The sequence below is a fragment of the Maylandia zebra genome, linkage group LG13, assembly GCF_041146795.1.
Source record: "Maylandia zebra isolate NMK-2024a linkage group LG13, Mzebra_GT3a, whole genome shotgun sequence".
In the NCBI taxonomy this organism is placed as follows: domain Eukaryota; kingdom Metazoa; phylum Chordata; class Actinopteri; order Cichliformes; family Cichlidae; genus Maylandia; species Maylandia zebra.
Genome location: NC_135179.1, coordinates 11,698,474 through 11,711,347, shown reverse-complemented (window position 1 = coordinate 11,711,347; position 12,874 = coordinate 11,698,474). Strand labels below are relative to the sequence as shown.

Here is a 12,874-nt window from a genome sequence, read left to right as displayed (position 1 = left end):
TATGATGTAATTTCCTGGTTATTTCTCAGGTATTTGTTTGCTCTCAGCCTCTCCTGCGCTGTATTTGTCATGTTTTGCTGTGCTGTGCAGTGACAAGAGGAACCAACCCGTGACCTACTGTGCTTGTTTTTCTTCTGTCAAAGGGTTGGAGGTCAATTCCTTTTAAACACAGCCAGCTTTGAATCCACTCAACTTTGGCTGGAAACAAAAATAATGATTCATCGAATAAGCGTAACTCTCGGCGCCCGTATTTGCTGAACGGTTGATAAACAGATCCAGGGAAAAATTTATTAACCTATTTATGCTGAGTTAATTATTAAGTCCATATGTAGAGGAAGCTTTATTTTTCATTGGATCACAGCATGACAAACAGTGTTTACCCCCACCAGTTGAGCTCAGCTTGCTCTTTAAACAGGCTTTGTGTAGAGTTGCTCACCCATTATGACAAACCCTCTATTGGGGCCTCTGCTCTATTTGTCTGCCTGCAAACTGCCACCGACGAAGCAGTCACATGTGTTTTAAAACTCACTGAGTGACACATTATTTCTTCTCACTCCAAATGACCTGCCTCTCTTGCTGGTACTGCTCACCAGCTGTAATACTTTCTGTTTTTGGACTCCCTATTTCAGGAGAGAGCTGTTGTAGATAACAGCTCACCACACACACACACACACACACACACACACACACACACACACACACACACACACACACACACACACACACACACCCACTTATTGTATACGCTGCTTCAGGCGGTTAATTGCTTATTCTTATCTTATACTATATATCCCACATTAGTGCAAATACAGCAAGGTTCTCTTAATAGGAAGTCACAACCGCAGAGAATATTTCTAGATCATGTTATATTAATGTGCTATTATCATCACCTCTGATTTCATCTGACCTCTCTTCTCCTCTATTCTGTCCCTCTAGCTGACAAGGCTTTGGCTCACACACACATACATACACACACATAGACACAGAGACACACATACACATACACAGACACACTGACAGGCTGGGGACTGCAGCAGTAGGCCAGTATTGATTGCTGTGGAAAACACTTTGGCATGCATCCAGAGCCATTTCTTCAGTACATGGCAGTAGTCCATGCATGTGTTTCAGTGCTTGGAAAGCCAGCTTGTAGGGAAATTAGATTGTATTCATTTGCTGCTTCTTTGATTTTTCCTAAGGGAAAAACCCTGAATGGGTAATTCAAGCATCTGGGATGCTAGTTGAGTTAAGTGTAAGTGGCTTAGATATGCGACCAGCATTTTGATGGATAAGGTCGTTCTGCTGAATGACTCGAGTGTAAATGTGATATGGCACATTTTTACAGTGATCCTTTGAGTGCGTCCATACTGCTCTGTTGCCTTGACCAGTGTGTGCATTATAGCAAATCTCCCCATTCACACAACAATGGCAGGAATTTAGAGGTGGGGTGGGGGGGTTGGAGTGGGGATGTGTTTAGTGTGCATGTGTGGCGTGCACGCATATATGCCTCCTCCTGCCGCAGAACAAGTCATTAACTCTGAACACTGCCCTCCAGTGAATTCCTCACCATTGCTGAAATAGCATGTAAATTATTACCAGCTTTTTAGGATAGTGTAATTTAAAACCTTTAAAATGTAATACACTGGACTTCAAAGGCTATAAAAAACCCCTGCAAACATTCTGATTCTGATTCTTTTCACCAAATGTCTTTGCAGGCTAAAGTAATGATATGTTACAGCGGAGCCTGTTTGTCAACACACAGAAGACTTTTGGTGCTCTTTAGTTCAGTTTTTTCCACTTTGTCATTGACTAACCACTTGAACAGGCAAACATTTGCCTTGATGCATGACTCCAGCGCCCCCAGCTATAGTGGATCGTTATTATAACCTTTGAGGAGAATGCAGCCACAGATGGGAAGCTCTTGCTTAAATCCTCCAGCCAATATTTTTAATTCTTAACTGCGCTCTCTTAGATGGAGCATGTGGAATCAACATGCATTCAGTCTCTCTGTATTTCTATTTATTTATTTATTTTTGCGTGCGCATTTGCTAAAATACAAGGATACAAAGCTGCAGCGATTCAAGGGAGCTGACACAGCTTTTTTGTGGTGTCACCTTACATGACGGATGCCTCACCCACTTTCAGTAAGGCTTTGAAAACTCCTCTTATCTTGCTATTTCTCTCTTTCGTTATAACTGCAAAAGAATGCAAAGTTCATAAATCACCCTGGCCGATGTAAGTGAAGTTGCTTAATGGAATCAGTGAATAAAAGATGAGTTCAGCACCCTGCCGATATTACAGCAACATTTATGCATGTGAATAAACTGCTTCAATTAAGTGGTAGTACATAATGTACAGTCACCTTTTAAATGCAATGCTTTGAACTCTTTGTAGTCTTTAGGCAGTCTCAAAAAGAAAATATTCTAATTCAATTGTTCCAGGCTTACTCCCCTGAGTTCCTCTTTAATTCCCAGATAAGTTTGTTTTGGGACACTGAAGCCAAGGTCAGTCATGGGGAGGGGAGATAGATAATGAACTCATATTGTGTTTCCTAGCCTCTCTCTCTCTTTCTTTCTCCTTCTTTCTCTCAATTTTTCCACCTCTCTCTTTCTCGCTCTCTGTCTCTTCATTGTCCATGTCACCATGTCCATTACTCAATTACTAATCTCCTTTGGCCTTAGGAATTCCAGTGCTGACCTCTCCGAGGCAGCAGGCTGAAACCTTCCCAGCATGACAGGAGCACTGTGTGTATGTGTACGTGTGTGCCCATAGTATAGAAAGATACCCACCAACTGGGAGCATGCACCCCTTGACTCTCAAGCTGAAAGTCCCGTCTGAGCGATGAGATGCTCCGCCGCAGAACGCTGACAGTCAGGAATGTCTGCCTTAATGCTCGCGCACAGTGGCGTGGATTTCTCACAGGGAATTGTTTGGAGTGATATGGAATATTTCAGGGTACATTGTTTGTAATTGGATCACCAAATATAGGATTGGGAATGTCCCTTATGTGCTGTTTTGCCACCAGTACACTATTGCATCCATATAAATTGAATGATATGGATTTTAGCGAGTTTAATTTCAATGAGATTGCTGGAGTCATGGGTTTCTGGAACAGAGTTATCTACAGTTTCGCAGCAGCAGGCTGTTTTTTCTACTTTCAGTCCATTATGTGCAGTCATAGCAATAAATTCACTCAGTAATGTTTTTGGAGATATCATGCTGCTGCAGTAATAACATAAATTATTGATAGAAGTATGGAGCCACGCTGTAACACTGAGCTGTTAATGTGTTATCTTGCATTTTAACTCAACCGTAAAAGGAGCAGTTTGTGTTTATATGGGCTTATTGATGTACCCACAGTAAAATTATGCCAACACATGAAGATATTTAGTGTTGTGTATAAATGCTTCTAATGCATCTGTGTCGGAAGTGTCAATGAAATGACACCAGGCTATTTGGTGTGTTGCTGATGTGGAGTGTCACCTCGTGGCTGCAGGCTTGTAGTCCTCTGACCTATATTATCAAGTGGCCTGCTGGCTGTGTCTGCCGCTTTGCTAAACTATCAACTGCCTAACTCGAAATGACAGCACAGTGTGGATGGGCGGCATTTACAGAGGAGCAGGGCCCCAAGACGCCCCAAATCAGAGGAGTGAGAAGAAGACCCCTGCAATGCTGCTACAGTGATTAATCTTAGTAAAATTAGTCAATTAATGGGGCTGACAGAATGTTAGTCAACAGCAGTTTAGCAAGTAGGTTAGCAGTTATTGTAGTCATCATTTCCCCTATTATTACGCATTATTTTCTTAATCAATTTTACTGACTGATACTGGAAATTTGTGGTTTCTTTGAACAATCACATTATTGAGAAGCCTTTGGTATAGCATGCAGGGGTTCTTCAGATGATCCCAATTTTGCTTTTTATGATCTATCATTATACATAAACAATAACAAGTGGATGGTACAGATCCTGGCCTGGATATCTACCAGTTATAGCCCCCCAACAAACTGACCATTGCCCTCATGTCTGATGATATTCAATCAGACTAGCTGAGGGGTTCTTCTGTTGCTAGATCAGTGCCTTTAAATTTCTCGTTTGACCCAGTAGTGTGAAAACTATTCAGGTTTCTGTTGCTGTGGTGTAAGAAGCTCAGAATATACTCAGAACTGAGACATCACAACTTCTAGGAGTTTAATATTTATTCGAAAATATCAACAATGTTCAGTTTAATTTGATATCAAATATTGAGTGGGCCCAGCTTTAAATATTTTCTCTTGCAATGCCACTTTGACTCCAGGCTAAAAGTCATGAAGGAAATAGTCATTTGTTGTAGCTGCAGTTCAGTGTTTTTCTCAGTGTAAGGGCAAAAGAGGTTGGTGCAATGCTGCTGTTTTGATCATTTCTCAACAACTTACGGACTTGGCTGGTTTTCAGAAGCCTTTTACGGAAACACAGCACATTACCAAACTCTTTACCTAAACATTTCTCAACCAAATATCATGACTTATGCAAACCACAAGCCAAAATTCATCTTCCTGCTGCAGCTCACAGACTCGCTGCTGTAAAGTTGTGCAGCCAAAGTACAGAAGGGAAAGGAAAGGCATTATATGGCAAAGTAATGGATGTAGCCTGTTTTCAGGGCTGCAGCTCTGTTCATAGACTGATTATATTCTGGACTGTGTTGACAGCTCCTGAATTGCGCTCACCTGTTGTGTTTTGCTCTCAAGCCGAACAAGTCCCCAAACAGCATCTGTTGACAGTCACACAAGGCACCATGTCATTCACCTGATTAATATAGAGGGAATGGCTGTGTGTTTTTAAGGTTTGATATAGCTGCGTGTATGCTCCGGTGTGCTATTGGGAGACTTGAATTACTGCCGTTTGACTGTTTGAGCATTCAGTGCATTATTTTAGCTGTAAATGGGTTCAAGTGCAATATTTCATGATGTTGTTTCTCAATATGCTGTCAAGAGATTGCATCAAAGTATAGTAGGTAATTCTGTAGAAATACACTACAATGTGGTTTTTGGCTGCAGGCTGAATGCTATTTACTGTTGCTCTACATTATTCAAATGGCCGGCTTTTCTGAAGGCAGAAACAGCAGTCAGTTTTTCATTGCATGGAAAGCCGGTTACAACCACCCGCCACCACTTGACAGCTGAAGACAGCTCATTATAAGAAGACCGAAAACCCATGTTTGATGTTTCTACTTAGTGAGGGAGGCACAGCTATATCAAGCTATCCCTCGCAGGCTTTTCCTTTATAAGGAAATACTGTCTCCAACTGGTTGGGATTTGATATGCCTTTAGTTGCAATGATGTGAGAACTGAATATGGGTAATTGTATAGACAGAGCACTCAGGGAGAATCTGAAACACACAAAAGCCATATGCATGTTTCTGGAATTTGGTGACAAACTCGAAACAAATACGACATTAAATGGCTAAAAAAAAAAACAGCTTATCTTAACATTTAAAGATTCACAAAGAAAGGATTTGTTCTAAAGTGTAGCTTTATTTTGTCCACACCCTCTGCCAACACACATTGATATGACATAAATGGCTGTTATTTTAATGTCGACAGCTCTTTGAGGGGAAATAAGTACAGGCAGACAGATGCCTGGTAAATTGGAGATAACCAAGGTAAACATCAGAGACCTACTCAGTGTGTCTGCGTTTCTGCCCGTACACATCTGTCCTCCAGATTTCCCTGTTTCTGTAATAGCCATCTTACAGCACAGCACTCCATTCTGTTGGTAACAAGCACTTCAGCCATTAGCCCTTCAAATGGAAACACATTTAAGCATGTCTGCTTCCTTCCCTCCTCTGGACTTGTAGTTCTTTTGAGCATGAGAGTTATTAAAAGGAGCTGAATCCACCGTAGGAAAAAAATAGGTTGAAGCACACACAGACGGGAGAACAAATCTTATTAAGCAAGCCAACTGAGCAGACTGAAGTATGTACACAAAACGTTGCCTCTGTGTCAACCATGCGCGTCACTGCTATAAATTTACATTTTATAGTTTCCTGACAGTGCCACATTAGTTTTACTGTGCACTGAAGAAACCTGTGGCTACAGCGTTTTCCTCTTCATTCATTACATTCCCGGTATAACAAATTACATTTCAACTGCTCTTCTTCACTTTGAAGGTGTAATCATAGCCACTGAGGGCGTCTTGTCATTTTAGAGCATAAAATCTTAACATTCACGGTGATTATCAGGAGCCCGACTTCCTAAACGCTAATCAAAGAGTCAAAAACACCTATGTCCTCAATGACATTGATTTAGTTGCTGGCATAAATTCAATTCAGCAATCATCCACATCATCCATATTCATGGTGCGGTAATTTACTTACATTAAGGTGCATCCAAAGCCATAACGTTACTTTATGCACATACAAATTGAGATTATACACAGGCCGTTTAGCTGTTGTGTCCTATTTATTCTATAAACTCTCATTTCGACTCTGATCTTTGGTCTAATTTTAATCCTCTCTTTTTTTACCCAAACTTTGACCCTGATTATGCTCAGCTTAGTTTGAGTAGTGGACCTGATGTGGTGCAATACTTTACTTAAGACGCTACTTTTACGTTAGTATATTTCAGAGCAACACTTTCACTTTTATGAGAGTTTTTCTTTTTTAGAAAAGTATAATTTTGAACCTGTATGTGTTTTCTGTACTGTATTCTATAATTATTTGTGTTTGTTTTAGGTTTTCTAATCTCATAAACCCAAGTTGTGTAATTATTTACACACCACAGTTGGTTATTGTTGGTCTCGGTTATTAAAAATAGCACATCTGCATACTTGGAGATGTGCTGTTTTGAAATGTTTATGTGTCTATGCAACAAAACCATTTCAGAGCCATAAAATTGTGGTGGAACTAGATGATCCATTTCCGTGGCACAGCTGCGTTTATGTAACTCGCTACGTGATTCTGCTCCTGCCTCTTTTCAGCACGAAGTAATTGCGCTGTCTGAGAAGGTGATCGTGCGACTGGAGGACCTGGTGAAGTGGACGGTACCAGACTTCTCAGGATGGGACAACAGTCTCAAGGCCGAGCCGTTGAAACCCTCGGTGCTCCGGGAGCTGGGGACCAATGGGAGGAGGGAGGCCCTCCACCGCTACAGGGAGAGCACCCTTACCAGTGGACTCAACTTCAAGGATGTCCAGAGGGAGAGGGCACAGCTAGGTGAGCTCCGGCAGAGACCTCAATTTCTTTTTAGCCTTTTATGAGGTTATTTTTATTATTTTCCTTCATTCCAAAAGGTTACTGTCATCTTTCCATTTTCTCTGGGCTGCTGTGTTGAATGTTTATGTATTTGTGTCCCATGTTCACCATTTATCATCATATGTTTATTGTCCTTTGGTTGGTTTAACAAGTGTTGTCTTGACTGGAGTAATTCATCAGTGCATAGTTGGAATTACTCCCGCTATAATGAGCTAAGAATCACACTAATACAAGCAGGCTAGAGGTAATGGCAGTGTGTTTGCCAACATATTATCATCTTACAGTGTTACAGCTCTGTTTTCTGAGTGTGACAACAACAAAGACTGCACTGCAAAAATCACATCATTCTGCTGGCAATGTCATAAATAATTGAGTTACATCAAACTGCAGTATAAGGCACCTCTGATACTGTCTTATCCATCAGTTCAGATCATAATTGGCTGTGTAGCTCAGCAGCCTTAAGGATCATTGCTGTGTGTATCTGAATGGCTGTCTGGTGTATTCATCATGTACACCGTGCCATTAAGTGTCAGTGAATGCTTGTTTCTTGAAGCAGGCTCTTGGGTTCTCACTACAGCCTTACCCATGAATCAACCCCAACGTAAAGCTGGATGTCTCTGGAGATGACTCATCTGATTCAGATAGGAAACTCTGGCATTTGAGCCTAATAATCAGAAAGAACATTATGTTCCCTTTGAAGCCTTTTCCTACTTATTTGCCTTTCCCTCACTTGGCTGTGATGCAATGCCAAATACTGCTTATAATGGTTTTACATAGCATAGCAAACATGCTTGAAATGCCATCAATTACAGTATTTCTTGTCAGATCACCAGTGCCTTTCCTTGCGATTTAAGCAAGCCAGAATTTTTTAGCTTCCTGATCCTCTAATAATTAATTTTTAATAACCATCTTATTCCTAAAGCCAACATGGAAGTAAAACTGCTACAGGCTTTAAAAATACTTTTTTTTCTTCTGTAGAAAATAGTGATTTATTGATGACTCTTGTAGTGTTTTCTGCTCAGGATCTTCCGGGAAGAGAGGCTGTTGTGTTTCTGTGTGATGCTGTAATGCCCTTGATTACTCGACATTGCTTGAATCTCATACGCAAAAAGGACAAGGCGATCAATAATGAATGCTTTGTTGTTATTCCAGTAATCAATATAGCGTGAATGTGCCTGCAGGCGCGTGTGTGTGTCTATGATTGCTCGCTTTCATAAATAGATGTGTCAGCTTGCTTCTGAAATGGTATTATGCTCCTTATTTGGATTTTCTTTAAACGTGTGGTATAGTCTAGAATTTATAGATTTAACTGTTGTTGGTGTAATAACCTGATGATAACGCTGTTGCTACTGAGAGCCTGCCTCTGTGTGTGCGTGAATGCATGTGTGTGTGCATGTGTTGCTAATGAGCAGCGCTGCCGTTAATGACTCCATCAGGCTGTTTCTAAATGCACTTGTCACTCCGATGGGACACTCCGCCAGAGAATCTGCCCAGTCAGCAGAACGGGCTCAGGCTCTGGCAGGGCACCAGAGACACACATACACACTCCGACACACATACACACATAGATGCACACGCATGATACACACCGACAATCAGTGGTGTGCACTCACTTATCCATTTGTTTGTTTGTTCACTATATCTTTGGCGTGTGTCAGTTGTTGACAGTCTAACAATATGAGAGAGGCAGAGAGTTTGGGAGAGAAATATGAAATATGCCACTGCAATGCTGCTGACTACCAAAATGAAATATTCATACCACAGCAGCAGCAGATCAGATATAAAAGTAGCCTTAAAGCATCCTGTAGCTGAATGCTTGTAATTCTGTACAATACGTTCGCTCATTGACTAAACTAATGCTTTTATGATACAACTCTACACGCTTCTTCTTCTCTTTTTTTTTTAGATTCTTTTAGCCTGAAGTGGCAGCCTTCTTTATAACTTGAGTGATGCATTTGCTGATTGTTATTCTCAGGCTGATGTGTAACTATGTCAGAAGAATTGGATTGTTCCTCATAACAGGATACTGCAGCAATACCACAAGCTGCACAGAAAAGCATTGTGAGCTAAAGAGCAATAAAGTGTGCCATTGTTATCGAGGAAAACTTCTTTCTTTTTTTTTTTTTTTCCAAGTGTGCATCCTAACTTTTCCTGGCATGCTGCCAGCGTGAATAAAGTGCACTGCTGTGCATTTGTGTCTCACAGGCAACATGTGAAAAATAAAAGACAAATGTGTTTCAAGCAGCAGGAAGACATTTTTTTGTTTTCATCTGTATTACATTGGGTTTTGTGGTTTGGTAAGCGAACAAAGCTCTACTGTATTCTCTCCTCAGAAATGCGTAAAAAGTGTAACAAAAGATGCCCACATTAAGTAAAGTAATTAATTAGAAGCAAGTGACCTTTACTGCAGTCCTGCACCGTTGGCAGCTCTGCAAAACCTTCAAGGCAGAGAAATTATTGGTATCATAATTCAAATTCCAGCAAGTGTTTCACAAAGTGCCATACCTGAAATAACAGGGTGTCTTTCTTTGGTCTTTTAACAATGTCATCTGTTGAAAGTTAAGTTTTGACATGTATGCCTTGTCACTTTCTTAGCCAAGAAGGTCAAAATTAGGTAATATCTTTATGCTATATTTAAAGCTGCTGCAGCTTCTTAGCTCAGCACCAAAACTGGAAAAACGAGAAACATCTATTCTGGCTCTGACACTGTGTCTCTCCTCAAATACTTCCATTACTACACTTCCATGTAGCACACAATGTACACTTTGTACCTCATTGCATAATAGGTGATTTTTGACTGTGTCAGAGTGAACGTATTGGTAAGCTGTTGGTAGTTGCAGCATTTGAATGTTAGCTCCAAATGTTCTAAATGTTTACAGCTTAGCAAGCCAATGAACACTCATACATTAATCTATAGTGTGGACATTGGGGTAACACAGAAAACCCCCCAAAAATAATAGAGTTCACAGTGTGTTTTAAATCATCTTCTGCAGCATTCTTGCAGATATAACAACTCTATGATACCCCCTGGTGCAGATATCTTTTACATACTTGAACAAACACATTCAATCTTATGTTCCCTCTCTCATGGACAAACTACTCAATAAGACACTTGCTGAAAAACAAATTGTTGCGTAGTCAAAGTCAACATGTTCACGGGAATTTTCCACAAATGACAGAGAGCAAGGTCAGGAAATACAAATAATATATTTCCCAGCTTGCCACCGCCACTTTAAGAAAAGGCACCTATTTTAGGAGTCTAAAATGTTGTGTAGATCTTTGCAGCTAAAATTAAATACATGGGAAAAACGTGTATTTTATAAACAAAGCTGGGCATTGCTTCACAAGATGGACCCATGCTTAAACATACTGTACAGTGGAACCTTTACAATCTGTCCAGTTTTGGCTAAGCACCATATATATCTGGATGTCTATTTGATAGTCCTATCAGCAGTGCTCCTCCTACCTTCTTGGACCTGCTGCACTGCATTAGCCTCACCATTGAAAGCCTTTGTACGTAGCCAAAGTGGTTACCCACCGAGGGTAAGAAGCATGTAATGTCAGTCAACTTTATGACCATTGTAAGTCCACCATCAGTGTACTAGTGCACTCACACCGAGTTATCAGTGTGAACCCGCTTGAACTCAAAATAGCAAAGGGAAATACAGAAGTACTTGATTTGAGGCAATCTGCAGTTCTGTTTTAAGAACTGTGTGGTTTTTTTCTGAAGAATCTCCAGCCCTGAAAAATTGTTGTGTTGAACTGTGTTTGTCTCACTCAAATTCCTAACTAACGATAAAGAGATAGCAAGTCTGCATGGGTGATGTAATGTATTTCGCAGTACTTATGTAATCTGTGGTGTAATTCACTTAATCAGGTAATGTAAACTGTCCACTCAGTTTATCTTGTATTGGAGTGGGTATTAGAGCTTCTTTTTACAGTTCAATCCACCAGGGATGGCTTGCCAGGGAAGTTTACATTCTGCCCCTCTATCTCTCCCTAGAGGACTGGCCTCATTTTTTTTTTTCATTGCTGCCTGCCGAAATTGGTTTCTGGTCGTATACTACGAGGCCGAGTGTTTGAGAGCTGTATCTGCTGATACAGTTTGTAGGCTTGTGCTGGGAGACACAGAGTGCTGTAGAAGAAAAATAATAAAGGATTGGAGAAAAAAAGACAGAATGGCTCATGCTCACAAAATAGCTCAATAGGTTTTCTGTCTTGTCTTTCTTTAATTCAAGCCTTCGGTGTGGATGCCACTGAACAGATTGTGAGCTGAGATGATGTGGAGGATTATACAAGGTCATAGCTTGCGACTCCTGCGTTCAAAGAACATAGATGGTGTTCATGACTCCTGCCCTCACCCATAGTATGATCTGTAGGCAGTTCATCCCTCAGCAATTGGAGGGATCAGGGCTCTCCAAGAAAACACTGAGACTAAAGGAACCATGCTGGCAGAAAAAAATAGAGTGAATTGCAGGGATGGTGAATTCACCCATCTCCTTGACTTTTTTTAAATACTGTTTCTATGCTCTAACACCTTTGAAGATTCAACCATACAAAAATGAAAATTATATGACTCCATCTATTTTTTAATAAAAAAAAATACTACATACTATGTGCAGTGCTGCTCAAAGCTGTAATTTTGATGTTTAACCAACAAATGATGGATTGGATCTGGCAGAACATTTTCATGCAATATTCAGTTAGTAATGGAAATGAAAGCCACTTATTGGAATTCAAGGAAATTCATGTTCATTATGCAACTTTTTGTTGTATGAAAAGCCACAAATAGTTCTTTGAATAATGTTTCTATCCAGTAAGTGTGTCAATGTCCAAATTTCACATAACAGATTCGAATGAAAATGCACGTTATTGTGAGCTCTATGCTTAAATCATAACTGACCTTCTTTATAATGTATGCAGTTTCAAGTTAAATACATTTGGAGGGTGCTTTTGTCTAAAAGGAACCTACATATTTTCCACATCTATGCACTAGTGGAGTTTCTTGCCCAAGGGCAGCTTGGGAATTAGAGAAGCTAAGAATCAAACACGTAACTCTCGGATAAACACCTAACCTTCACTACAAAATTGAATTAAAAAATGATGTATGGTTCTATCATTTCCATGCAGGATAAGCTACTTTGCATGAATACTGGTTTTGGAACTTGTTATACAAAAAGTCAACACACCAGTTTATGCAAACAGGAAATGACACTTGTACCTTCACATGTCAGTCAGAATGCAACTTCAGAACTGACACTTCAACTTCAGTAACTGACAGTTACTGCTGATGTGATTTTTAAGTGTGTATGAAGCTATTTTAAGTAAATGTTAACAGCATGAAAATTTGGACAAATTTCCCATGTCATGTCCAAACATTTTTCCCTTTCTGTGTCGTCTTGACCCACAGAATGACTTAAGGTGCCCTCTTTGCATTGATGTCGTTGAGTTGTATTGAGCTGCAGCAGATCGACAGTAACACAAAGAGGAAATTTCACACTAAGGAGGACACGGGCACACTTTTAAGTCTAAATGCTGACATGTGGTTGAGCGTATTTAGCGATGTCGCTTTTGTCACTTACACTGATTGATCTCGAAGGCGTAATAGGCCCGTGACACGCATACCTGGCTTTTTTTTTCCAAGAATC

At 40.3% G+C, this 12,874-nt stretch overlaps 1 protein-coding gene across 2 annotated transcripts in view; it reads left to right on the top strand.

Moving 5' to 3' along the window:
• The window catches only part of arid5b (AT-rich interaction domain 5B), a 75,048-nt gene that overhangs the window by 2,974 nt on the left and 59,200 nt on the right, over nt 1-12,874 (top strand). Inside the window, exon 3 of one of the 2 annotated variants that reach the window (XM_004551416.6) lies at nt 6,953-7,187. The exons of the other annotated variant lie outside the window; for it this stretch is intronic. Within the exon in view, the coding sequence (XP_004551473.2) occupies nt 6,953-7,187 (235 nt within the window). The remainder of the gene's footprint in view (nt 1-6,952; nt 7,188-12,874) is intronic. 2 annotated transcript variants of the gene reach the window in all.